At 43.7% G+C, this 25,509-nt stretch overlaps 2 protein-coding genes across 4 annotated transcripts; both read right to left on the reverse strand.

The window, feature by feature from the left end:
- Positions 1-347: 347 nt before the first annotated feature.
- LOC142661891 (olfactory receptor 4Q3-like) lies at positions 348-15,132 on the reverse strand. The gene is made up of 3 exons (XM_075839568.1): positions 14,891-15,132; positions 4,892-5,132; positions 348-1,320 (listed from the first exon to the last, which is right to left on the reverse strand). The coding sequence occupies exon 3, from the start codon at positions 1,296-1,298 to the stop codon at positions 363-365; it is 936 nt and encodes a 311-aa protein (XP_075695683.1). The 5' UTR covers positions 1,299-1,320; positions 4,892-5,132; positions 14,891-15,132; the 3' UTR covers positions 348-362.
- Positions 15,133-15,270: 138 nt separating this feature from the next.
- Positions 15,271-25,464, reverse strand: LOC142661889 (zinc finger protein 184-like). 3 transcript variants are annotated; one of them, XM_075839566.1, is made up of 7 exons: positions 25,251-25,464; positions 23,599-23,678; positions 23,331-23,457; positions 22,689-22,802; positions 21,129-21,215; positions 20,123-20,227; positions 15,271-17,522 (listed from the first exon to the last, which is right to left on the reverse strand). In XM_075839566.1, the coding sequence occupies exons 2-7, from the start codon at positions 23,620-23,622 to the stop codon at positions 16,810-16,812; spliced, it is 1,170 nt and encodes a 389-aa protein (XP_075695681.1). In that variant the 5' UTR covers positions 23,623-23,678; positions 25,251-25,464; the 3' UTR covers positions 15,271-16,809. The 3 variants fall into 3 exon arrangements, with proteins under 3 accessions (XP_075695681.1, XP_075695680.1, XP_075695682.1); XM_075839565.1 differs by having other exon boundaries at positions 21,105-21,215; XM_075839567.1 differs by lacking the exon at positions 20,123-20,227 and having other exon boundaries at positions 21,105-21,215.
- Positions 25,465-25,509: the final 45 nt, after the last annotated feature.

Below are 25,509 nucleotides of genomic sequence, written 5' to 3' on the forward strand. Positions count from 1 at the left end.
CCATATTAAACAGTGTGTTAGGCTGAGCTGCGAGCGACGAATGCACCGATGTCCTCACCTCTTCATCAGACGTGAATCTTCGTCCTTATAGGGCTTCAGATGAGGGTCATGAAAGGGGATCCCTTTTAATTAACGCAGAATGCCCAAATAGGGCATTTAAAAATGGGTTTTCTAGACTAGACAACCCCTTTAAGTCATTGTTACATAAAACCGGAAAACCACCATTGGGTCCTTCCTTGACTGTCCCAAATGATAAGAAGTAAGACAAATCTCAAGCTAGAGAAGACACACAGGTTAAGATATTTTACTTATTTATTGTGATTTTACAAACAAGAAGACATCTTACATCTTATTAGACTTATTCAATTTCTCCGGAACAGTTTCTTCCCCAAGAATGACCTGATGGCGGTTTTCACTTCCTTGTTTCTCAGAGTATATATAATTGGATTTAATAAGGGTGTTACCACTGTATAAAATATTGACACCATTTTATCAGCGGCATAAGACACCGATGGCCTCAAGTAAATGAAGACGCAAGGACCGAAGAAGAAGGTGACCACAATAAGATGGGAGGCGCATGTTGAAAAGGCTTTGCCCGTCCCTTCGTCAGATCTGGTCTTTACTATGGTGTTGATAATTCCCATGTAGGAGATGAGCAAGACGATGAAACACAGTGCGGAGATCATGCCGCTGTTTGCAACAAATACTATCTCAATGATGAAGATATCCGAGCAGGATAATACAGACAAGGGATGGATATCGCAGAAAAAATGGTCGATTCCATTTGGGCCGCAGAACTTGAGTTGACAGGTTAATATTATCTGGATGATGGAATGGAAAAAACTTATGGCCCAACACAAAGCTTCGAGCCAGTAACAAATGGTCTTGTTCATAATACTAGAATAACGTAGGGGGTTGCATATGGCGACGTAGCGGTCGTACGCCATAACCGTAAGGAGGATGCACTCAGTTCCTGCAAAGAAGTGTAAGAAGAAGAGCTGCGTGATACAGGCGCCGAGGGAGACCGTGTTTCTCTGCGATAGAAAGTCGACCAGCATCTTGGGGACAGTCACCGATGCGTAGCACAGATCTACCAAAGATAACCTGCTGAGGAAATAATACATGGCGGAATGGAGACGGGCCTCAAAATACACCGTCACCATGATGAGAAGATTGCCGAGCAGTATTAATATGTAGATGATGAACAGGATAGTGAACAGGGCAATACTCAGGGTGGGGAAAGTGTCCAATCCAAGGAGAGTGAACTCCTTCACATTCTGCCGGTGTGTAGCATTCATCTTGTACTTCTGATTTTTTTCCCTAAGTGTCAAAACAGAAATGTGAAATCTTTAAGATGATATGGTTTATTAATTGCAGTCAGATGTACACGTCATAAGTCTTATCAGCGGGGTCTGGTAGTCGCCGAAATCACGAGATTTTATATTTAAGGTAAATGTGATGGTATCTTTTATCACAGATCTATCAGTCATATTTATCTCAGATAGATTATTTCTCTCTCTTAGATATTCATCTAATATCGATGCACCTCCCTCTCAAATCAATGCAATCTACCTAATATCCATCAGATTTATTCCATATCTATCTATCAATCTATCTAATGTCCATGTATCTATATGTTTAAAATCCATCTATCTCATATATATTGTTATATTTGTTCATGTTTTTCACATCTATCTAATATATATTTTTGTGTTATTATTTATTTTGAAGCAACATTAATTCCAGGGCACTTTACATATAAAAAGTACATGACACGACACGATAAAAACAAGTACAATAAACATGAGCTTAATGAATGACAGACTGGTACAGGAGAGAAGACCCTGCCCGCGAGGGCTTACTTTATTTATCCATTTATCTCTCACATCGGTTTATCTAGTAAATATATTTTATCTACCTCACATCTATCTGTCTACTATTTATCTCTCTTTCACATTTGCTTATCTACTAAATCATCGTTATCGTATCTCACATCTATCTAATATTTATCTATGTAATATCCATCTATCTTATAACTTGACTATCTAATGCTTTCATAGAAATTTATTTGACTTTTGTGTATCTATATTTCTAATTTGTTTCCAGCTCTCTCACATCTGTTTATGTATCTAATATCTCTCCATCTCCCACTAACATCTGTCTAATATCTATTATCTTTGTATCTATCTGACATCTGTTTATACATCTAATATGTTTGAAGTTATCTGACTAATATTCATCTGTCATATTTGTTTATCTAATATCTTGTATCTCTCAACCTAATATATCTGTGTTTGCTTATCTAATATAATTTATCCCACATCTATCTATCTATCTATCTATCTCTTTCACATTTGCTTATCTACTGAATTATCATCATCGTATCTCACATCAGTTTATCTAATAATTATCTATGTAATATACATCTATCACATATCTTGTCTGTTTATCTAATTCTCTTATATTTGTTTATTTCACATTTGTGTATCTATATTTCTAATGTTTCCAACTAACATTATTTAATATCTGTTATCTCTCACATTATCTGTCTAATCTTTGAAACTATTGAATATCCATCTGTCATATTTGTTTATCTAATATCTGTCTATCTTCTATATATCTAATATCTTTAATATCTAGGTCCACAAAATGTTGTTTTTCTATATATCACATATCTTACCATCTAATATCTTTTTATCTCTCTATCTCATATTTACCTGTATATCTTTCTCAAACACTTATTGAGCATTACTGTCACCTGGAACTTGCCGTGTTGAAAATGAATTGTAATTTTACAAACCTTACAAACCACCGGATAGGTCATCAGTATAGGATTAGTGGGGGTCCGACACCCGGACCCCGCACCGATCAGCTGCTCTGGCTGCCTCCAGGGACCAAATGTCTTGAAGGGTATGCAGAAGTTGGACCCGGAAGCAGATGGCTCCTACCACTGCATAGCGGCCGTTCTGCAGAACTGCAGCTCTGCTCCTATTCACTTGAATACTGCAGTACTGCAGCTCGGCCACTATTCTGTGACCGGAGCGGCTGCTTGGTGCGGGGTCCGAGTGTCGGAACCCCCATGATTACATACTGATGATCTATCCGGTGGATAGGTCATCAGTTGTCCATGCATGGACAACCCCTTTAACTGCAATATTCCTATATAGCTCAGTTGATATCATGAATTGCATCCACATTCTGCTGAGTGAGTATGACATGAAGATTCTGATTGTTAATAAATTGGATTAAACCACAAACTTCGTCAAAGAGAATGATAGTAGACATATTGGAAAAAAAATAGCGGATGGAATTTGCCATAGAAGGGACCAAGGGGAGGCAGGAGTGTCATCCCATCTTCAAGAAAGAAGTTGGGATGGTTTTTAAAAAGTTCTACAAAATAGGATTCCGGGATATTTTCGCTTAGGGAAACAGACTTTTCTGGCAAACTGGGGAAAAGAAAAAAAAACAAAACACAACACGAGAGACTAGTGGGCGTGGGGTAAGGGGTTTTTTGGAAGAAAAAGGTAGTGAAATGAAATGTGGTATACTATATTAACTATGACTTTTCATAGAAAAAAAAAAGAAGTCATGAGACAGCAGCTTTTACTTCATGTTATAGCACTTCGATAACACTTGCAGGATGTGTTCCAAGCAAAGTATGTAATGTATGTAAACAGTTGCATCGCTCCTGGATCTTTAGCGATCTATGGCTGTCGGCTTTCAGAACTGTTGTCACGGACTATTAACAGTACCAAAGAAAAAATAAAGACTTTTTCAGAAAAAAAAAAAAAGATGCTGAATGTGCTTCTAGGGGAGAATACCTCCATAAGGGTATGTTTACTCAAGAAGCTTTTTGTGGCGTTTTTTGGCGCGATCGTGGCAAAACCACGCCATTTGTAAAAACACCACAAAAAACAACTTCTGTAAATATACCTTTATACGGCGTGCATTGGGGGCACAGAGTTTTTTTTCTCACTGAGGTACGGTATGGGCCTATAGAATTGTATGGGTATTATACTTGTGATCTGTGTGACATGGATCCTAAACACGGTACTGTACATGAGACCTTATATTAAGTCTACACACAAATCAGATGTAGCTAGAAGTGCCAAATTATTGACACTTAAGTGAGTTGTCCTAGAATATTTATATATATATTTTTTTTAAAAAGGGTCAGAAACAGCGCCACTCTTGTTGGAGGGCTGTATCTTAAAAACAATCATCGGGTGGCACATTACAGAAGTATCCTCCTCTAAGGGGACAATATTTCCATAATACCGAGCTGTATGGATGCACCAGGGCACACATAGGGTGGTTATGGATCTATAATTTTGAGACGTAGGAAGTTGTTGTCCCACCATACAGGCTCTGTGTAAATAGCTCTTCTGTGGAGTCACCTGTTTAATGGTGTTTTTAATTTAGTGTCATTTTTACAGTTGTTTTTCCTGGCATTTTTTTAAGTTCTATAGAGTAGAATGTCACATCTAGAGCATGCTGCGTTTTAATAAAAAAAGCCACTGATGCCAAAAATGCTACAAAGCAAAATGAGGGGCATGTAGGCATTCTCATATTCCACTATAGACTTTAGACTAACATCTGGCTGCAGCATTTTTCTGACACCCAAAACGCCACCGAGACCGTGCATGAAACCGACCTAAGGTGCAAAAGTAATCGTGAGAAGTACCGCAGCTATATCATGCCAAGACTGTATTGATGATGGAAAAAAATAAATCAGTTGCAGTTGTAAAATTAAAAAATATATATTTTGGTATATTTTATATTTGTTTTTATTCATTTTTATCATCATCCAGTTTTTAGGTAATATCTTCTGTAGCCAAATTCGGAGAATTCCAGCACTGCGATATAAAGGGAAGAACTGGCTCTGTCTTACCTGTTGTCCCAGTGATCGTATTATTTGGACTTCTGGTGTTTTTCCCCATACAACATACTGTACGTGGTTTTTGAAGAGGCAGTTTGTGGCGTTTTCCCAAATTCATAGTCTCTTTGTAGTACGTCTTTCAGCTTGGGAAACATTCCCTCGGTGCTAATTTCAAGAGTCTGGTCTTAGAATAATATCCCACAAGATCAGATATATGTCCCGAATGGACTCTTATCCCATATGGCATTAGCTTCTATCCAAAACAAAAAAAATAGGTTAGAAAAACACAAAAAAAAAAAAGAATAAATCATTTCCAGTAGAATTATTTGCTCTACAACTTTGGTTCATTGTAAAACTCAGTGGTTAGTAAACCGAACATGAAGTAACTGCCTATTCATGTAGACAACTCCTGTCCATATGTCCTCAGGACCCCCCATCTATGAGCCAAAACGGAGAGCCACCATGTAAGCCGCTCCCGTTATGGCGGGCTTGAACCATCTGAATGGCGGCCATGTAGTACTACATTTCCTACTCAGTCGCCACCTCAGGGGTAGTGCTTGGCTGGCCACAGCTACTCCCAGGAATATCAGCGTGTGCAGGTGTTACCAAGCGCACCTCTGTTCTGAAAGGGGTTTGTTTCTGTTGAAACAACCCCTTTAAAGCCCTGGGCTTGAATCCAACCTGGTCAACATCTTCTTGGGAGTTTGTATGTCCTCACCATGTTTGCTTTGCTTTTTTCTTGGTCTATGGTTTCAACCCATACTCCATCCATCCAGGCCTGTGTGGCTTTGGCTTTTTACTTAAGGTTGTTGTCTGCCTGGATTAAAAGATTTTTATCGATCTATTGGTTTATCTCATGAACCCGCATATATCTTATATCTCTTCCCTCGTCGATGTCCGAGCTGTCCCATTTTGGAAAATGGTCCAATTTTAAGATTAACTTATCCAAGTCTGAGGCTTTGAATGTATCCCTCCCATCCTCAACACTATCACTCCTCAAAAGTAATTTCCCCTTCTCCTGGCCTGCTAAGAGTATAACCTATTTGGGTGCACATATAAACTCTGATCTCTCACAACTGTTTGCCAATAACTTCACCGCTTTACTAGCCAAATTTCGCACAGATCTCGCCTTTTGGCATGAGGGAATTCTCCTGGTTTGGTCGTATTAACATTATTAAAATGTCACTCCTCTCCAGGTTGCTGTACCTCCTGCAGACGATCCCTATCTCCATCCCATCCTCTAATTGGCTACGTATGTTCAATGTTTTGGATCCTTCATGGCCTTCAGGTTGTCCCCGTCTGAGTAGGACAATTCTTACTCGCTCCAGGGACGCGGGTGGGTTTGGTCTGCCGGACTGTCGGCTGTATTATCTGGCATCGACTCATGCTCGTGTCCTTGACTTCTTTCATAATCATGACTCTAAACTTTGGGTTCGTCTAGCCCATCAACTCTGTACTCGTACCCTATCTACTCTGCCATGGACCCTGTCTGGGAACAGACTCTCGTCCTTTTTTGTTCTCCATACCCTCTTGGCACTGCGGTCCTCTGGGGTGGGGGGCTCACTGGTTGACCCACTGGGTTCACTGACCCCTATTACTGACAACTCTGCTGGCGAGGCGCGTCTTTCCTTCCTGGGTAGGTCTCCCGCCAATCCCATGTACTTCACTCAGGTCCTCTCCGATTCCTCTCTACTTCCCATAGACACTATCTGCCCAGCTGATAAGACCTCACCACGTCACATATTTGAATACTCCCAGTTAAAACATTTCTATACTGTTGCTAAGCGCCAGGCTCACCTTCATCGGCCGCTTACTGGCTTTGAGCGCTTATGTGTCTCCACCCTGTCCCCTACGCACGCCATTTCCATGCTCTATAAAATACTCCTCTCCCAGCGATCCCCTCATCTCCCATCCTTCTGCAGGGCTTGGGAGACAGAATTGAACGCATTATTCTCCGATGCACAATGGAGACTATGTTTTTCCAATGTTTTAGCCAAACGAGCTCAGGAAACTAGCTATGAAATTATTTCTAGGTGGTATCGAGTGATCACTGCCCTGCATAAATGGTACCCGTCTGTACCAGACACGTGCTGGCGCTGTGGGGCGACAGGAGGAAACATGTCTCATATTTGGTGGAGTTGTCCCTCCTTGCAGAGTTTCTGGGAGGCGGTTGTCCAAATTATATTAGATGTCACTGGGGTCTCGGTCCCTAGCTCACCCAAGGCGGCCCTTTTATTCATGTTCCCTATGCCATTGCCCATTTACAAACGCTCTCTACTTAGACACCTCCTCCCAGCTGCCAAATCAGTTATTCCCCATAGGTGGCGAACGGCGGTCCCTCCACTGTTGGATGAGTGGTTCCAGGAGGTTGTCTTACTGCAGCGAATAGAGCACCTTCTGGCTCATTCTGCGGCTGCTTCTACCAGATACAAGGACACTTGGTCTCCATGGCTTATGTTCCTTTCTTCTTCCACCTACCGTAATGCGGTGACTTGAGAGACACTGCATATCCTCTCCCATGGGACTTCCTCGGGGCGGGGACAACACACAGATGTGTGGGGGTTTGCTTGCTCCAATTATGTCTCTGCTTCTTATTTACTCATGATAATCCGGAACCGAGTGCAGGTTCACCATGTACCCCCTCCCACTTGTCTCTTCTTTGTTCTTGTTTGTTTCCCATTCTATCTTCTCCTTGCTTCTTGTGTCTGCCTTAAAGGAACAGTGTCACCACAAAAAAAAAATTCATGTCAGTTTTATGTTAGTGTTTTATTAAAAACGTTTTTATTTATTTGTGTGTTTGTGTGTTACTTTTTTCTATTTGTACACTTTTTCTTCCCTATGGGGGCTGCCATTTTTTTTTCCATTTCTGTATGTGTCGATTAACGACACATACAGACATGGAATACGGCAGCCACAGTCCCATAGGGACTGTGAACGGGGCCCGTCCCATCCACTTCTGTGTACGCCGTCTGTGTGGGAACGGCGCATGCGCCGCTCCCACACAGTCCAATTTGAAATGCGCGCCGTCCGGCGCCATTTTCCTGTGGACCGGAAGTCGCGGCAGGACAGTAAGATTACTACTTCCGGACTTGTGCACTTGGACCAGCGGCAGCAGACGGAGCGGACGGGCCGGAGGGAGCCGCGGCGGCAGGAGCAGGTAAGAGATTTCTATGTATGTTCGTGTTTGTGTGTGTTTACTACTGTATGTAAACCTACTACACTGTGTGTTAGCTCAAAAAATGGCGACACACAGTGTAGGAGGTTAGACCGTTCAATCCCCTCGTTTATCCCGGCACTAGCCAGGATAAAGGAGTGGGGGATTCTCAGAGCTCACTAGAGCGAGTGCTTTTTTCCCAATTTTGCAGCAAAAAGCAATGTGGTTGCTTTACCACATGCAATGCTGCAATTTTGGGAATAGCTCCATCTAGTGACCAGCACTGGGAAATATTATAAGTTAGAATCTAATTTATAATATTTCCTTACTCGTGAAAAAAATAAAAAAAATTTGAACAATGTTTAATCACCTACACACTTAATGTTTAATTAAAAAAAAAACAACATGTTTTGCTGGCAACACATTCCCTTTAAAGGTAATGTGTTGCCAGAAAAACATGTTTTTTTTTTTTAATTAAACATTTAGTGTGTGGGAAATTAAACATTGTTCAAATTTTTTTTATTTTTTTCACGAGTCAGGAAATATTATAAATTAATTCTAATTTATAATATTTCCCATTTCTGGTCACTAGATGGAGCTATTCCCAAAATTGCAGCATTGCAAAATTGGGTAAAAAGCCCTCGCTCTAGTGAGCTCTCAGCATCCCCCCCTCCTTTATCCTGGCTAGTGCCGGGATAAACGAGGGGTTTGAACGGTGTAACCTCCTACACTGTGTGTCGCCATTTTTTGAGCTAACACACAGTGTAGTCGGTTTACATACAGTAGTAAACACACACAAACACGAACATACATTGAAATCTCTTACCTGCTCCTGCCGCCGCGGCTCCCTCCGGCCCGTCCGCTCTGTCTGCTGCCGCTGGTCCAAGTGCACAAATCCGGAAGCCGCGACCGGAAGTAGTAATATTACTGTCCGGCTGCGACTTCCGGTCCACAGGAAAATGGCGCCGGACGGCGCCAATTTCGAATTGGACTGTGTGGGAGCGGCGCATGCGCAGTTCCCACACAGACGCCGTACACAGAAGTCAATGGGACGGGAGCCGTTCGCAGTCCCTATGGGACTGTGGCTGCCGTATTCCATGTCTGTATGTGTCGTTAATCGACACATACAGAAATGGAACAAAAAATGGCAGCCCCCATAGGGAAGAAAAAGTGTAAAAATAAGAAAAAGTAAAACACAAACACACAAATAAATATAAACGTTTTTAATAAAGCACTAACATCTTTAACATATAAAAAAATAATTTGTGATGACACTGTTCCTTTAAGTAATAATCGGCTTCTTGTGATTGCGCTCGCTCCCTATTGCCATTGTATTTTAGGACGTATGAGAAGCTGAACTGTTGTATTTTTATTTTCTTTCTTAAGCAATGCTTCTTTCTCTTATGCTTCCTCAGACTGCTTGTAACGTCCGTGGTCGCTGACCACAAACTCCTTCCATCCAGTCGACGCCCTTCTCTCCAGAGATGTCTTGCTACTGTCTGAGCTACCACAGGTACACTATACGAACTATAGACTGTGACCCGTGTCCTGTTGGCCAGCTGCCATACCGTCAAGGCAGTACGGTCCAGTGGGTCCACGTATCCAACGTGACAGTAGGCTCAGGCCATGGACCCCGCTGGTCAATCCAAGACCATGATCACGTCACAAGATAATGCGGGCGGATATGCTAGACCTCCGGTCTCAACAGGACCAACTCCTCCAGACCTTGAACATTATTGCACGTCGGCTGGAGGTGCAAGCTGCCGATCCTTCTACTACACGTCCTGGCAGTGCTGATCCCAGATTTTCTGACCGCTATGATGGAGACGCAAAGACCTGCCGTGGATTTTTGAACCAGTGCCAGATCCACTTTAGCCTGTATGCAAGGGCATTTTCGTGTGATGGCGCAAGGGTCACTTTCATCGTCTCTCTCCTCACCGGCAGGGACCTTGCATGGGCGAATCCTATCTGGGAGAGACAAGGACCAGAGACCCGTGACTTCCAGTGATTCCTCCGGACATTTCGCATGGTGTTTGAGGAGCTTGGACGAGTCTCATCTGCAGCCGCCTCCTTGCTGAACCTACGCCAGGGAGACACTTCTGTGGGCGAGTACGCCATCCACTTCCGCACCCTGGCAGGAGAACTGTTGTGGAACAATGAGGCCCTGGTGGCTACACTCTGGCAGGGACTGTCTCCTAAGATTAAGGACGAGCTTGCCGCCCGAGATCTACCGTCTACCCTGGATGACCTCATCCTTCTGGCCACGCGGATTGATATAAGGATCCGAAAACGGCTTCAAAAAGCTCATTGGGAGAAAGGACTCCCTAGTACGGTCCCTACTTTGCAACCCCTGCTGTCCTCAGATGCCGATCCGCCTAAGGAGTCTGTGAGGACGGACCAGTTTAAGCTATCTACCCAGGAGAGACAACGCAGACGCATCTCGGGACTCTGTCTATATTGTGGCCTTGGAGGCCATCTTGTGCGTCTGTGTCCCCAAAAGCCCCAGAGCCTAGGGTTGGTGGGAGAGAAAACCTTGGGTAAAGAAGGGCTTTCATCTAAATTGTCTATTCCCGTGACCATAGTGTCCGGCGAGAAAACGCATGGGGTCTCTGCGTATCTGGACTCTGGATCCGCTGCGAATTTCATTCGTAGGGACCTGGTGGATGTTCTCCAATTGCCCACTACCCCTCTGGAGAGGCCGTTGATGGTTGCATCTGTAAATGGACTACCTCTGCCATACCCAATTATAGCTGTGACCAAGCCGCTGAGGCTCCAAGTGGGAGCCCTCCATTCTAAGCTCCTCTCATTCTTTGTCCTGCCAAAGCCCGTCAACCCCGTGCTGCTGGGTCTGCCTTGGCTCCGACTACATGCCCCAGTCCTTTACTGGAATTCTGGAGAGGTTCTCCAGTGGGGCCCCGAGGGTCTCAACCGTTGCCTGGTACAGATTCATTCGGCTCAGCCTCCTCTGCCTCGGACCTTGGCAGGATTGCCTTGACATTATTCTGCATTTTCGGACGACTTCAGCAAGAAAGAGGCGGAGACGCTGCCCCCACACGTATGACTGTCCTATCGACCTAGTTCCTGGTGCTTCCTTCCCCGTGATAGGGTATATCCTCTCTCCTTGCCAGGGACTCTGTCCATGTCCGCCTATGTTAAAGAGAACTTGGAGAGGGGCTTCATACGGAAGTCTTCCCCCCCTGGCAGGAGCCTGGTTCTTCGCCAAGAAAAAGGATGGTTCTCTGCGTCCTTGCATCGATTACCGGGGTCTGAACCAGATCACGGTAAAAAATATGTATCTGTTGCCATTGATCTCTGAACTGTTTGATCATATACGTGGTGCCAAAAAATTTTCTAAACTAGACCTGCGTGGGGCTTACAACCTAATCCGGATTCGCCGGGGTGACAAATGGAAGACTGCATTCAACACCCGTGACGGACACTATGAATATCTAGTAATGCCCTTCGGCCTGTGTAATGCTCCCTGCGGTCTTCCAGGAGTTCGTTAATGACATCTTCTGTGACCTCCTCTATGTTTGTATTGTGATCTATCTTGATGACATCTTGATTTTTTTCTCCAGATTCTCATCGGAGACAAGTCCGTCAAGTTTTGCTGCGGTTGAGGGAGAATCGCCTGTACGCCAAGTTGGAGAAGTATGTGTTTGAGAAAGATGCGCTACCCTTCCTGGGCTACATCATCTCGAATCAAGGTCTCAAGATGGATCCTGAAAAGGTAAAGTCTGTCTTGGAATGGCCACGCCCTCAAGGCTTGAGGGCCATACAGCGGTTCCTGGGATTCGCCAATTTCTACAGACAGCTCATTCCAAACTTCTCCCCACTGACATCTCCTATCTCGAACCTCACCAAGAAAGGCATGAACGCCAAGGTGTGGACTCCAGAAGCAGAGTCTGCATTTAATAGCCTGAAGAGTGCCTTCACGTCAGCCTCCATCCCCCATCATCCAGATGTTTCTCAACAGTTCTCGTTGGAGGTGGACGCCTCCTCTGTCGGTGCTGATGCACTCCTGTTCCAGAGAGGTTCCAAGGGCAAGTCAATGGTATGTGGCTATTACTCTAAACTCTTCTCTTCCGCAAAACATCTATTAGAGGGCACAGTTCATCCTATCTTGATATTTACGGACCACAAGAACCTCACGTATCTCCAGGCGGCCCAACGACTAAATCCTCGTCAGGCCAGGTGGTCGCTGTTCTTTGCCCGGCTCCAGTTTGAGCTCCACTACCGTCCCGCTGACAAGAATGTGAAGGCTGATGACTTGTCCAGGTCATTTGAGACAGAGGACACTATGGAGTCTCCACAGAGTATCATTAACCCATCCTGTAGCATCCATGTCAACCCTCTGCAAGTTAGAGACATTCCCCCGGGGAGGACTTTTGTGCAGCTGGCGGACAGAAGAATCCTCCGCTGGGGACACAGTTTCAAATTGGCAGGTCACGTAGGCACCCGTAAGACCCGAGACCTGATTGATCATCAGTTCTGGTGGCCCACGCTGCCCAAAGACATCATGGACTTTGTCTCTTCCTGCACCGTGTGAGCAGCAAATAAGGTTGCCCACTCCAAACTGGCAGGCCTGCTCCAGCCGTTGCCTGTGCCCGATGCCCCCTGGCAGCATATTGCTATGGACTGTCACGGACCTGCCTCTTTCTGCTGGTTGCAGTACGGTCTGGGTGGTGGTGGACCGATTCTCCAAAATGGCTCATTTCGTTCCACTGACCGGCCTACCGTCCGCTTCCCGACTGGCCAATCTCTTCGTCCAACACATCTTCCTCTACATATTGTCGGATCAGGTGGTTCAGTTCACCTCTAAGTTCTGGAGAGCCTTCTTCGTACTCCTCAGTGTAAAGTTGGACTTTTTCTCTGACTACCATCCCCAGTCCAATGGTCAAGTCGAGAGAATAAACAAGATTATGCAGAACTATCTATGACACTTTATCTCCAGGCAGCATGATGACTGGGTGCAGCTGCTTCCTTGGGCTGAGTTCTCCTACAACAATCACACTAGTGAGTCTACCGCTAAGAGTCCATTCTTCATTGTCTATGGCCAACACCCTCGTATACCTCTTCCTGTTTCCACTACGCCCCAGGTGCCTGCAGCTGAATCTGCATTCAGGGACTTTCTACAGATCTGGCAGCAGACTCGATCTTCTATTCTGCTGGCGGTCGACCGCATGAAGAGAAACGCAGACACAAGAAGATGAGAGCCTCCCCAGTTCCTTCCAGGTACTAAGGTCTGTCTGTCCTCTAGGAATATCCGGCTGAGGGTGCCATCGTACAAGTTTGCTCCCAGGTTCCTTGGACCCTTCGAGATTTTGCAACAAATCAATCCTGTTTCCTATAAGCTTCGTCTGCCTCCTACCCTCAAGATCCCCAACTCCTTCCATGTCTCCCTGCTGCAGCCGGTGATCTTGAACCGCTACTCCAAGACTTCCACTTCCGCAGTGGCTCCCAGCGGTTCATCAGAGACTTTTGAGGTGAAGGAGATCCTGGACACTAAAAAAGTAAGAGGAAGGACCTTTTATATAGTAGATTGGAAGGGGTTTGGTCCATAAGAGAGGTCCTGGGAGCCAGAAGAGAATCTCAATGCTCCTACCCTCATTAAGAGGTTTCTCTCACGTTCTGGTCGCAAGAGGAGGGGGCGTAAGAGGGGGGACACTGTAACGTCCGTGGTCGCTGACCACGAATTCCTTCCATCCAGTCGACGCCCTTCTCTCCATAGATGTCTGCACATGCGGCCGTACTGTTCCACAGTGACCACCAGGGTGCGGTAGCGAGCTCAGTCCAGACTTAAGCAGCCAAAGCGCACACAGGTGGGAGATTGAGCTGATTGCTCCCAGAGCACCCTGGGCTATAAGAAGGGCTGTGCCCCTCCCTGCAATGCCTGAGCCGGTTTTTCTACCCTAGTCTGTCTAAGCAAATGGTCTCCTAGTGTTTCCCGTCCCTGCCACCTGTAACCTGTGCTATCTTGGTCAAGTACCGCGTTGAGCTGAAGTCGTGCTGTAATGTGTACCAGCCTGCCTGCTGCCTAGTCCCAGCCGAGCCGGTCTTGCTACTGTCTGAGCTACCACAGGTACACTATACAAACTATAGACTGTGACCTGTGTCCTGTTCTCCAGCTGCCATACTGTCAAGGCGGTATGGTCCAGTGGGTCCACGTACCCAACTTGACACTACTGTAGTATTTTGCGCTTTCTATAAGATGTGATGTTCACTCATGTGTGGGCTGTGCCCTCATTTGTCATGTTCTCTCTATTGTGGGGACACACTTTCCCTAACTGTGTTTGTACCGGTTTGTATTAAAACCAATAAAAAATGTTGAATATGAAAAAAATATATTTTTACCAAGTCGTCCTTCTCGCAGACTGCAACAGGTTTTCCTCTGGGATTTCCCTAGAGATTGCAGCATTCATGTTTCCCACTACCTCAATGTTTCCTGAAATCTGTGGTTCCCCAGAAGACAACAAAAGCAAGTGCTGTCACTTTTACAGTAGCAATGGCAAAATGATTTCAGACTGCCCAAAGAGGTGAGAATGGGGTCATGGTTCCCAGGGAATGGGCATTTTTTTTGCAGGGGTTCTCCTAAGGTAATAATATTGGGAACTACAGCTGGTTGAGTACTGGAGGCCACTTTACATTCCGGTGATCGGTGGGGATCACATTTAATGAAAATTGGAATTTTAGACCTAGGAATGACTGTTGTAATCCCCATCAACGGCCCTTTTTCTTTCCCTATTTAAATAAATGGCGCCTGTAGTGCGCCAATAAGGCCAAAAGACCAGCTGCAAGAAATCTCAACTGATTGGAGAGGGGCCGACTCATCACGCTAACAAGCATCAGCACGGCACCTTTGCCCTTTCAATTTTCAACCTTTTTCTTATGGTTCCTCTTCTATTACCAGGATGGTTTCTGTTTCTAAAAGAGCAGAAGTTTGGTATTAGAGACGGTAACGTACAAATGTCAGAAATTATATATATATATAATTTCAAAGTCAAAACAGCCATTAAAAGGGGTTGTATGAGATAAAAAAACAAAAAACTAAACAAACTTGGCTTCTTTCTTCCTAGAAACAGTGCCCCCATGTCTGTGGGCCATGTGGGGTATTGCATCTCAGCCCCATTAGAGAGAATGGGGTTGAACTGCAATTCCAGACAGAGCCTAAAGACAACAGTGGCGCTGTTTTGGGCAAAAAGCAGCAATGATTTTGTAAAGTTATACAACCCCTTTATTCACTATTCCCCTAAATGACTGAATATAACGATATATAAATATTTATTATAAATACCTGTAGCGTATTTACAAAAATAAAATAACGTAATACAATTTTTGTCTCCTTGACAATTCTATTGAAAGATGCATTTAATAAATACACATCTGTGGCGGTCACACGCACAGAAATGTACAGAGATGTTCACTTTGGCTGTATATGAGCTCTAGATTTAATATACTGATCTAATGTGGAGTAACTGCAAATACTTCAGTGTTTATCTTGTACTGGCCGCCAGCTACATCATGTCTTATCCTGCATTCACTTTCAAAGAGGCATGCCAAATTCCGCTGGTTGCTGACTGCAATCTGTCAAAAAGCTCCAAAATTCTAGATGTCTGCAACCACCGCAATGGGGAGCTCAGGAGCTTAATTAAAAGGATTAACTATGGAGTTCAAAGGAAGTTGTATAAACCCATCTTCAGTAAGCGCCCGCTAGTGCCATCTGCAGGCAGCCAGGATATAATAATTTAAAGGGTTTTTCCAGGCTTTTTTATACTTAGAACAGGCCATCAATGTTTAATCAGTGGGGCCGCCACCCGCTAACCAGCAAATTGTGGGAGCGGTGTCCCTTCATTGTTTACACAGGCACAGCGCCGTACATATGAGTGTTTCTGTGCTTGGTACTGCAGCCTAGCTGCATTTCCAGGCACAGCCGTCTGTATAGAAGAGCGGCTGTGCCTGTGTTAACAATAAAGGGGATGTCGATGGAGTATAGCCTCCCCTTGTTGTGCAATCATACATTAATGGCATATTGGAACCTTTGACATTTTTTTCTAATGTAAGGTATGTATTTTCTTATACTAAAGCACTTTTCTAATATACTTTTATTAAAAATGTTGCCTTGTTTGAACGCTGCAGCTTCTCTGTATCCAATATACATAGAAGCTGCAGAACGCCACTGTCAGCCGAATCCGTCAGTGAGCTGGACTGACAGCTCAGCTAACGACAGCTCCTGTGTGCCTCTAACCCTAATGCTGTCATCCGACCGTCAGTCCAGCTCATTGACGGATTCGGCTGACAGCAATACATAGAAGCTGCAGCACTGAAACGAATCAGAATTTTTAATAGAAGTATATTCGAAAAGTGTTTAGTATCAGAAAACATCATACTTTAAATTAAAAAATGGTGTCAAAGTTCTTCACGGCCTTAAGTTCTGGAAAACCCCTTTAGCATTATGGTTGTGTGAAGGTAAAACTAATTTTGGACAACCCTTTAACACATGAGCGAACCACAGGAGTCTTGCTGTCTGATGCACATACTTCTTGGTCCCTCCACCTGGAGGGACGTTCTTTGCAATGGATCTCTACCCTGGCTATTAGAGGGTGGCCTAAAGCAGTGAACCTACTCCCCCTATTATTGTCTATAGCAGACAACTCCATTAATGACTCCAACACACAGCATGAGCCAGCAGACCACCCCATATTTCAACCATTGGGTGCTAAAGAGGTTTAAATTTCCATTAACGGTCCTTGAAGACGATGTGACGTGTTGAATCCCTTCACTGTGTTTCCTCCTGCTGGTGTAGTCTCTTATGTATGACGAGGCTTGAACTTTGACTGAAGCATTTATCACAGTAGCAACATTTGTATGGCTTTTCCCCAGTGTGGATCCTCATATGTGAGGCCAAACTTGAAGTCTGAGTAAAACACTTCTGACACTCGGTACATTGGTACGGCTTCTCTCCAGTGTGAGAGCGTATGTGCCGCAAGAAGTAGGACTTGTCGCTAAACCGCTTATCACACTCTGTACACTGAAACGGTCTCTCTCCAGTATGAATCCTCATGTGGGCGATGACGCTGGAGTTCTGACTAAAATTTTTATAGCACACAGAACATGAATATGGCTTCTCCCCGGTATGAGTCCTCAAGTGTCGCAGGAGATAGGACTTGTCATTAAAACTTTTTTCACAGTGGTTACAGGCATAGGGTTTCTCACCGGTATGAATCCTCATATGCCTCACCAGTAAAGAATTCCCGCCAAAACTTTTACCACAAACAGAGCAAATGTACAGGCGTTCTTTTGGGTTGGACTTTTTCTCAGCACTGGGGGGCTTATAAGTCAACTCCACACCTCTTATATGTTCATTGGCTTTTTCCGTCGGTAATGCTCTGTGTTCTATTTTGTCAAACCACTCATCCCATCGGAAATTATTCTTGACTTTATCCCTCTGTGTATTATTCATTATAGGCTTTTTTGATGTTTGGTCTTCAACTAAAATAAAAGGAGGAGACCTTTATGGTTCAATCAAATTTTATTGCCACACATTTTTACCATCAAAACATAACATTATGTTTGTAAGGAGATACATATTTAGTAACGTGAATTTCTCTAAATATCTACAAAAAACAACCCAAAATGTTAGGCACCAGCAGAGTTATAGGTGCATTGACTACCTGGTTCCAGGAACTTGACCATACGGTGCCCATGCACATTGGATGGAAGTTTGCTGAACCCACCAATTTTGGTGAGACTGGCCAGCTATCTAATGTGTATAGGGGGTCTACGGACTAGCCTCCGATGGCTGAGGTGTCAGACAGTGGCTTATTCCCCTCTCGATATTCAAGCAAACATGCCTGCTCGGCCAACATATTGCTGGGGTAGAATGAGGGGGGGATATAGTTGTCAGACGAAAGAGTTCGGCCTACAGCTTTCTAAGGTGTTTGGGGACCTTTAGACAGAAACGGCATTGGCCAATCAGTATACATCAGATCATTCATACCAGTAATCTCCAGAAAACATGGCAGATGGAATTGGCCATTACAGTCATAACAATCTTATTCTGAACAAGTGGAAATCAGCCAGTCAAAGCTTATAATTATCTACAATCTTCACAAAGGGGTTCAGGCAATTCACAATTTGGAAAAGACAGAGTGAGAGATGTTTTCTTCGGACAGGTCTCTAATGATAATTTAAAGTAGAACTCCCCTTTACTGTGCAGCTCCCCTCTTCTCAGAAAATATTGGCGAAATACAGCAATTCCCCATAATAATGTTATTGCCAGGAGACGACTTACTCATAGTCTGTTTTCGGTATCCCATGTGCTGACTATAGACTGTTGAAAAGTGTGGACTGTACTCTATTTAAAAATAGGGATGTATGGAATTTAATTTTGAATGATTCACGCTCCCCTTTAATTATGGGAATAAGATTAAATGTGGGAATTGCTATTTATGCAATTCCCTAATATTTTTTTGTAGTAACTGTGGATAAATTACTGAAGATTTAAGGTAATATTACATGGCCCGACTAGGGTTGCACGATATATCAAAACTTCAATACTGTTTCGATGCCGTGCACCCTGAAATGGTTCGATACCGTTATTTCATGTATTTCGATACTAAGCTGTGCGGCCGCACAGCTTCGCATTGTAACACATGAACGTAGTCAGAGCGGGGCTGCGGCTGTGTAATACAACCATTGCCCTGCTCCTGAGTCCTGACAAGTGTGCGCGTGGTCAGCATGATGTGATGCAGCGGGCGCTGCACTAATGCTTGCCGGCACTGAAGGCAGAACATGGCAGGCGCACTGCAAGACACCCTCATGTTCTGTCTTCAGTGCCTGCGCCGTCGCTCATTAGTACAGCGCCGGCCACATCACCTCATACTGATCGCGCGCGCATTGTCAGGAGCGGGGCAATGGCTGTATTACACAGCCGCAGCCCCGCTCCTCTCAGTGAAGGTAAGAGAAACCTCTCATCTCCGCCGTTATTCCCCTGAATGCTGCGATCAAAGCTGACCAATGCTGCGATCAAAGAATCCCTGTGATGCAATCGAGGGAAATACCATGTATGGGAAGACAGCCTAGGTTCCATTGAAGGACCCCAGGGCTGTCTAACCATATTTCCTGTTAGGGCATACTTTGGTATGTCCTAACAACTGCCTGTGTACTATCCGTATATAGTTATATGGCAGTAAATGCCATGGAAAAAAATAAATAAAGTTAAAAAAAATAGGTAGTATTAAATTAAAAAAAAAACATTTTTACAATAAACATTAAAATAAGTCTCAATACATAAAATATATACATATTCGGTATCATGGCGACCGTAATAACACATTTATAGTGTCATTCATGTTTACGCGGTTATAAAATAAACTGATTACTTTCACTTATTAATGTGAGGCACATGTTAATATGAATTTTGAACCTCCATGTGCCTCACCTTAATAGTAATTAACCCCATCATGTAACTTACACATTAACCCAATGTTGTCCATTATGACATGAGGAGCATGATGGGGTTAATTACTATTATTGTGAGGCACATGGAGGTTCAAAATTCATCACACCGTGTGCCTGACATCAGAAAATGTAAGAACTTTTTTTTATTATTATTGTTGGCAAAGTATCGTTTTGGTATCGAGTATCGCAATGCTACACGAAGTATCGGTATCCAAGTCCAAATTCCGGTATCGTGACAACCCTAGGCCCGACACGGGCCGTATAAACGAGCGCTGATGAACGCTCGTTTGTCCAATTATTGGCCTGTGTAGTAGAGCCTTTAGGAGCCACGGGGACTACGCATGGGAACTTAAATACGGATCTATAGAAAACAACCCAAAATGTTACGCACTAGCAGATTTCTAGGTGCATTGACTATCTGGCTCCAAGAACTTTAAGCTGCCCATGCACATTAGATGAAAGTTGGCCGTGCTCACGTGACCAGAGACTATCTAATGTGTATGTCTACTGACAATCACCCGAATTCCACTTTATTAAAAAGTTGCGGGCATTTTTGCAATCTTTTATTCATTGTACCAATGCATCGAAAATAAAAAAAATTATAAATAATAAATAAATTAGAAGCTTACGAGCTTTGGAAACGCTGACATTTTCCGGAAACGTACATAGATCATTAGGCCGATCTTCCTCTTTACTCATTGTCGACCCATTGTCAAGTTGTTGTAAATTACTCCCTGTGAGCAAACGATACGTGTGAAAAAAATGACCACGATATAGAAGTCCCTGACTTGTCCTCTTGTGTGTGAACTCTTAAAATTTTATTCAATCATTTCTGAGTAACCTTCATCTACAAGACGGTGACAACCATTAATGGCTATTACAATGACCATGGGGTTTGCCATCCAGCTCTGCACAATCTCTGAATAGCATATAAATCTACAGCTGCTGAATTTTAAAGGGGTGAATGAGAGGAGAGACGGGTGACAGAGACAGCAGGGTGGCAGAGGCGGTGTGGCAGAGAACCGTAGGAAAAGCAGGAATAAGGGGGGGGGGGGTGACATCTGTACCGGTCAGTTACGGAGGGCATCAGTGGCTGTCGTGGTTGTGCAGGGCAATGTGTCTGTCACTGTTATGGAGAGTATCTGTGACTGGTGCAGGATGTAAGTGGCATCTAAGAATGGCACACTGCTCTCAAACATAGGGTTCGGTAAGGTAACAAAGAAAACTTTGCCCATGCTCCCTGCAGAAGGCGAAAAACTAGATCTAGCAATTTGTTGTTTGCTGCATTGCTTGTCCCTTCTTTCTTTCCGGATGCCGTTCATCAATGCTTGGTAGGTCACATGGCTCAGACTCACCAAAAAGTAGCTTAGGTACCAGAAAATGTTGACCACCACTGGTGCAAACAGAACCTAATGAAGCTATACACATTAGATAGCGGTCAACGGAACAACTTATTTATCTTGTGAACGCTCAGACTGGCAAAACATGGAAGTTTATATCAATAGGGAGATGGGGATAAGCGGCTGCCAACACCTCTGGCAAGACTTCTCTCCTGGAGCAATTAAATTAAAACATGCCTGGCATTAGACAATGAAGGATTTATCTACACACCTTCAGCTGAATTCGACTGTGTACCTTCGTGAGGCTGCATAGGATCATCTAAAAAGGTGCTGTCGTGTTGTTTCACCCGTAGAAGAATATCAGGGTTACGTAAAGAAAAACCTGGAACAGAAAGAGAGTTTACAGCTAGAGCAATCGCCAACAACTGGGTTTTCTTCTGCTTAAAGGCATTAATTTGCTTCCTGTTAAAGGGCAAGTGGGCCCAAAAAAACAAAAAACCAGTGACAAAGATTAATGCTATGCATAGATAGGGGGATTTCCCAGCCAAGGACCCCCTTTAATAGCCAGAGCAGAAAGTCACTACAAGGAGTGACTCTCTGGAGAACTCGACTCGCCTGTGCATCAGGCATGGGGATATCGCGGAGAGGTTCTGGCAGAAGGACTATGGCTCAGACCACACAATTTCATTACAAAAGCATTGGCCCTCTTGTATTGAAATGCTTCCCGGCATCCAAAAACATGCCTTTGTTTTAAGAGGAACTCAAACTAAATATATATTTTTACATTCAGTAAAAAATAAAGACTATGCAGTAAAAAAAATCTTGGTTTCCCTGGATAAGCCTGACTGTTAGGGATATGAGCAATGCACCCAATGGATGTGCCATAAAAGTCCTGACGAGCCCCATTGCCGCCTTTCTGCCCTTGAGCTAAAAACTGAGTAATCAGAGACGTCCTGTATTTGTTTGGGACATAACATCTGTAAACGACATTGAAGAGACTGTGGTTGTTAGGCAGTGTGTCCTTAGCAACCACACTGTCAGACATGAAGCTGGCTTGACACTGTGCTGAAAGCAGAGATAGAATAGCAACCCAGAATGAGGTCAAATATGCCATTCCCCATTTCAGGCCTGGTTATTAACCAGATTTAAAAAAAAAAAAAAAAAACAACTTGTTTGTGAACATGTCAAATAGTTTTTCTTTTACATTTCTTTTAGTCTCGCTTTGGGATTAAACCGTGTGATTGCTTACAAAATACACTACACTACTCCTGTATTACAGTAATATGCCATTCAGTGTGAAACTGAAAGACAGCCTATTAGGCCCTGTCCCTGGGAGGCATACAAGTGGCATCCCGAGGGGCCTCCTTTAGGCCCCCTGCTGCCACTGCAACCCACGATCATGTCATGGGGCGCTGCTGGGGTGACAAATGGAGCCTTCTCCCTCTGTCTAACCACTTAGATGCCAGGGTCGCTATTGACCACGGCATCTAAAAAGGGTTACACGGCTCAGATCTGAGTTAACTTCGATCCTGGCGGTAGCAGCAGTATACTCCTGTGCCCGCACCATCTTCAGGCCATACATTCATGCCACTTTGCGCTATCTACATAGCGCTATAAATGTAAGCCACATGTCCCAAGGAGTTAAAATGGGCCTTTCGACAGTGTATAAAAATACAGAACTCTTTCCCATAGCAACCAGAATCCCACAAAATGACAGAATTGATCTGGTTGCTACGGGAAACATCTAATTTCTCTGCACTACATAGCTCTACTATGCCCCGACATGAAAAATACCTGCAGCAATATCTAGGATCACATCCCAACATGTCTAGTTAACCATTTGTATTGTACTCACCATTCGAGAATTTACAATTACTTTTCTGCTTGGATAAATCACGGTGGTTTCCATGGCGGCTCGGTTGTGGATTCCGAATTCTTACCAAGACATCAGGGTTACTTATAGTGTATCCTGTGTAAAAACAATAAATCATATATAAATGGGTAATACACACACGCCTATTCTATAACATAGACACTTCTATGGTAACGGGGGAGGATGGCCGGGACTCGATAAAGAATAAATATTCAGCCCCTCGTATTCACCATGTTCTATGCTCAAAAGAAACATCCATATATGAGAAAATGGCAGCCCTTCCTAGTTCCAGCAAATAGATAGTGTATAATCCCTTTAAAATGTTCTCTGTACATTATTCTTAACGTACATCTCAGCCACTGTCCCGACTGTTTCCATAACTACCATAGACTTTAATAGAGAAAGTAGTGGGCATGCTCTCTACTTCGCCTCGCTTTCTTGGCTGATGCCAACAACTTTGGACTGCAGAACAAGGTTCAATGGACACCCCTGTTCTCCCAATAGGTGCAAGTCAAAGGTGGGACCCCCCCCCCCCCCCCACACACACCAAGGAGGCATTTAAATGGTTAAACGGTGCCTGGTCCTCGACTGGTTAAATTGAAACTGGACAAATATTTGTATTACCCATGGCAGTCAAGACCCCATGAATTTCTTGCGTGACATTTCTATACAGCTCCTTCTGCCATTCTTCTAAACACATCCAATCTTCTTCAGAAAAATAGACGGCGACATCTTTAAATGTGACCAATGGCTGAAGCAGAAAAGAAAATGATAAGAATTGGATGATGACTGGAAGCATGCCCCCTAAAACAGCTGCCCCCAATATTCCAGCACGTCATTTGCACACATATAGATGAACATTATACGTTGTAATCTACATCACACACTTTACCTGCATCGAGGTGGCTCCCGACATGGTCAGATACAGTAGAATAAAATGATGGTTTCCGCAATTAGCAGCAACTTTTTCTTCTGGCGGGAGATAAAAAAAATAAAATATATTAAATAAAAAAAACTCTGATAGGACCGGTCACTGGATGTACTGGTTGTGTCGTCCACATGTACTGACCATACTTGTGTAACACAGCGGGTGACTACTCCGGCCACCACAAGAGCGAGAAGACCCTGGTGTGGTCACCACTGGTGGCAGAGCTCATTCAGGTGCTGCCTTGTAAGCCCCATGTTTGCAATGATCACAAAATTTACAATGGGAAACACATTAATTTTTTTTTGTCCAAGGTTTACACTTAAAGGGGTAGTAGACAGCCCCGTCCATAGGCCCTTCTAGGCAGACCTAACATCTTACTACACTGTTCCGCATCCGAATTCACCTGGACAATGGGTACACAGCTCAAAAAGCAAGTTATAAAATATTCCAGTATACTTTCTGCATCAATTCCTCACCATTTTCAAGATCTCTGCTTGCTGTCATTCAATACGAGCCTTCATTGTTACTCCCGGAGGATAAAAAATCTGTCTATTATCATGTGTTGAACACACAGGTATTCCGCCTGTTAGAAGACACATCTGTTAGGGCCTAATCACACTGCAGTGTCGCTTGGTGTATGCGCTGGGAAAGCTCTTGGCGCATACGTCAAACCTATCTATAGACCCCCATTCACTCGATGGATGACAAGAGTGTCCTTTTGGCATCCATTGGACTGGTATAAGTCGTATACCTTCTATTTCGGTGTATGGATTAGCAGAGTCGACTGCGCTATTCCAGAGGTATCCAGTAAAAAATGTAGACTGCACATGGCAGCCTATGGGCAACGTATGCTACTGTATTGCCTAGACAATAGCATATACGTCGCAGGCTTATGTCCGGAGATACTCCAATAGACACTGCAAATTCAGTATGAATAGACCCTTAACTGTACACCCCATGCACCTGTGTGTCAATCACATGACCAGGACAGAGTTTTATGCACTGGAAGTCGACAAAGAAGGTTAATATTGAATGACAGCAAGCAGAGATCTTGAAAACAATGAGGAAGTCATACAGAAGGTATCGATTGCATAACGTTCAATGTACAAAGCATAACCTTTATTTGTTGAAACCAGAATACCGCTTTAAAAAGATGTATGCAACTTCTAACATTTATTTATATACCAATTCATCTTCTCAAAAGGGTGAAACCCCATCCTGATGATCTGCCTGTAGAGATGTGCCGCTTGTTACAAGAGAGAGCTCTGATACACTGTATTGTAAAGTAACATGACCAAGACAGATCCCCTAAAAGTAAATAACAATGTTCCAATTCACTGACTGCAAGCAGAGATATTGAAAATAGCAAATAATTGATGTATAAAAGTATATTAGAAAATTGCATAAGTCTTCATTATACAACGATTAAGCTTAGTTTGCTGAATCTGGAATACCCCTCTAAATATATATAAACGCCACAAACTTATATTTATATCAAACTGCGCAGAATGTCGCGGCAGGAGCAAATAGAGATGGTCGTTTTTGAATTGCACTAGTATATATATATATATATACATACATATATATATAATATTTTACCTACCATAACAACTTACCTAAGAGTTAGTACAATCTGCAGAACATCTCATCACCTCTAACCCCCTTCATCAGCTGTCAGCAATGCAGACTATAGAAGCTTCTATGAACTTCTCTCCCTTTAGTCACTGCAGGTTCCATGGGTTGACTAGAAGCAGGTGAATACTGACAACACACAGCAAGCTGACAGCTGGTTACCCAGAATCCCCCGCAGTGCTGCTCAATTTAGTCCCCCTCCCTCTTACTGCGCATGTGCACCTCCATCGATAGTCTGAAAAC

The sequence above is a fragment of the Rhinoderma darwinii genome, chromosome 10, assembly GCF_050947455.1.
Source record: "Rhinoderma darwinii isolate aRhiDar2 chromosome 10, aRhiDar2.hap1, whole genome shotgun sequence".
In the NCBI taxonomy this organism is placed as follows: Eukaryota; Metazoa; Chordata; class Amphibia; order Anura; family Rhinodermatidae; genus Rhinoderma; species Rhinoderma darwinii.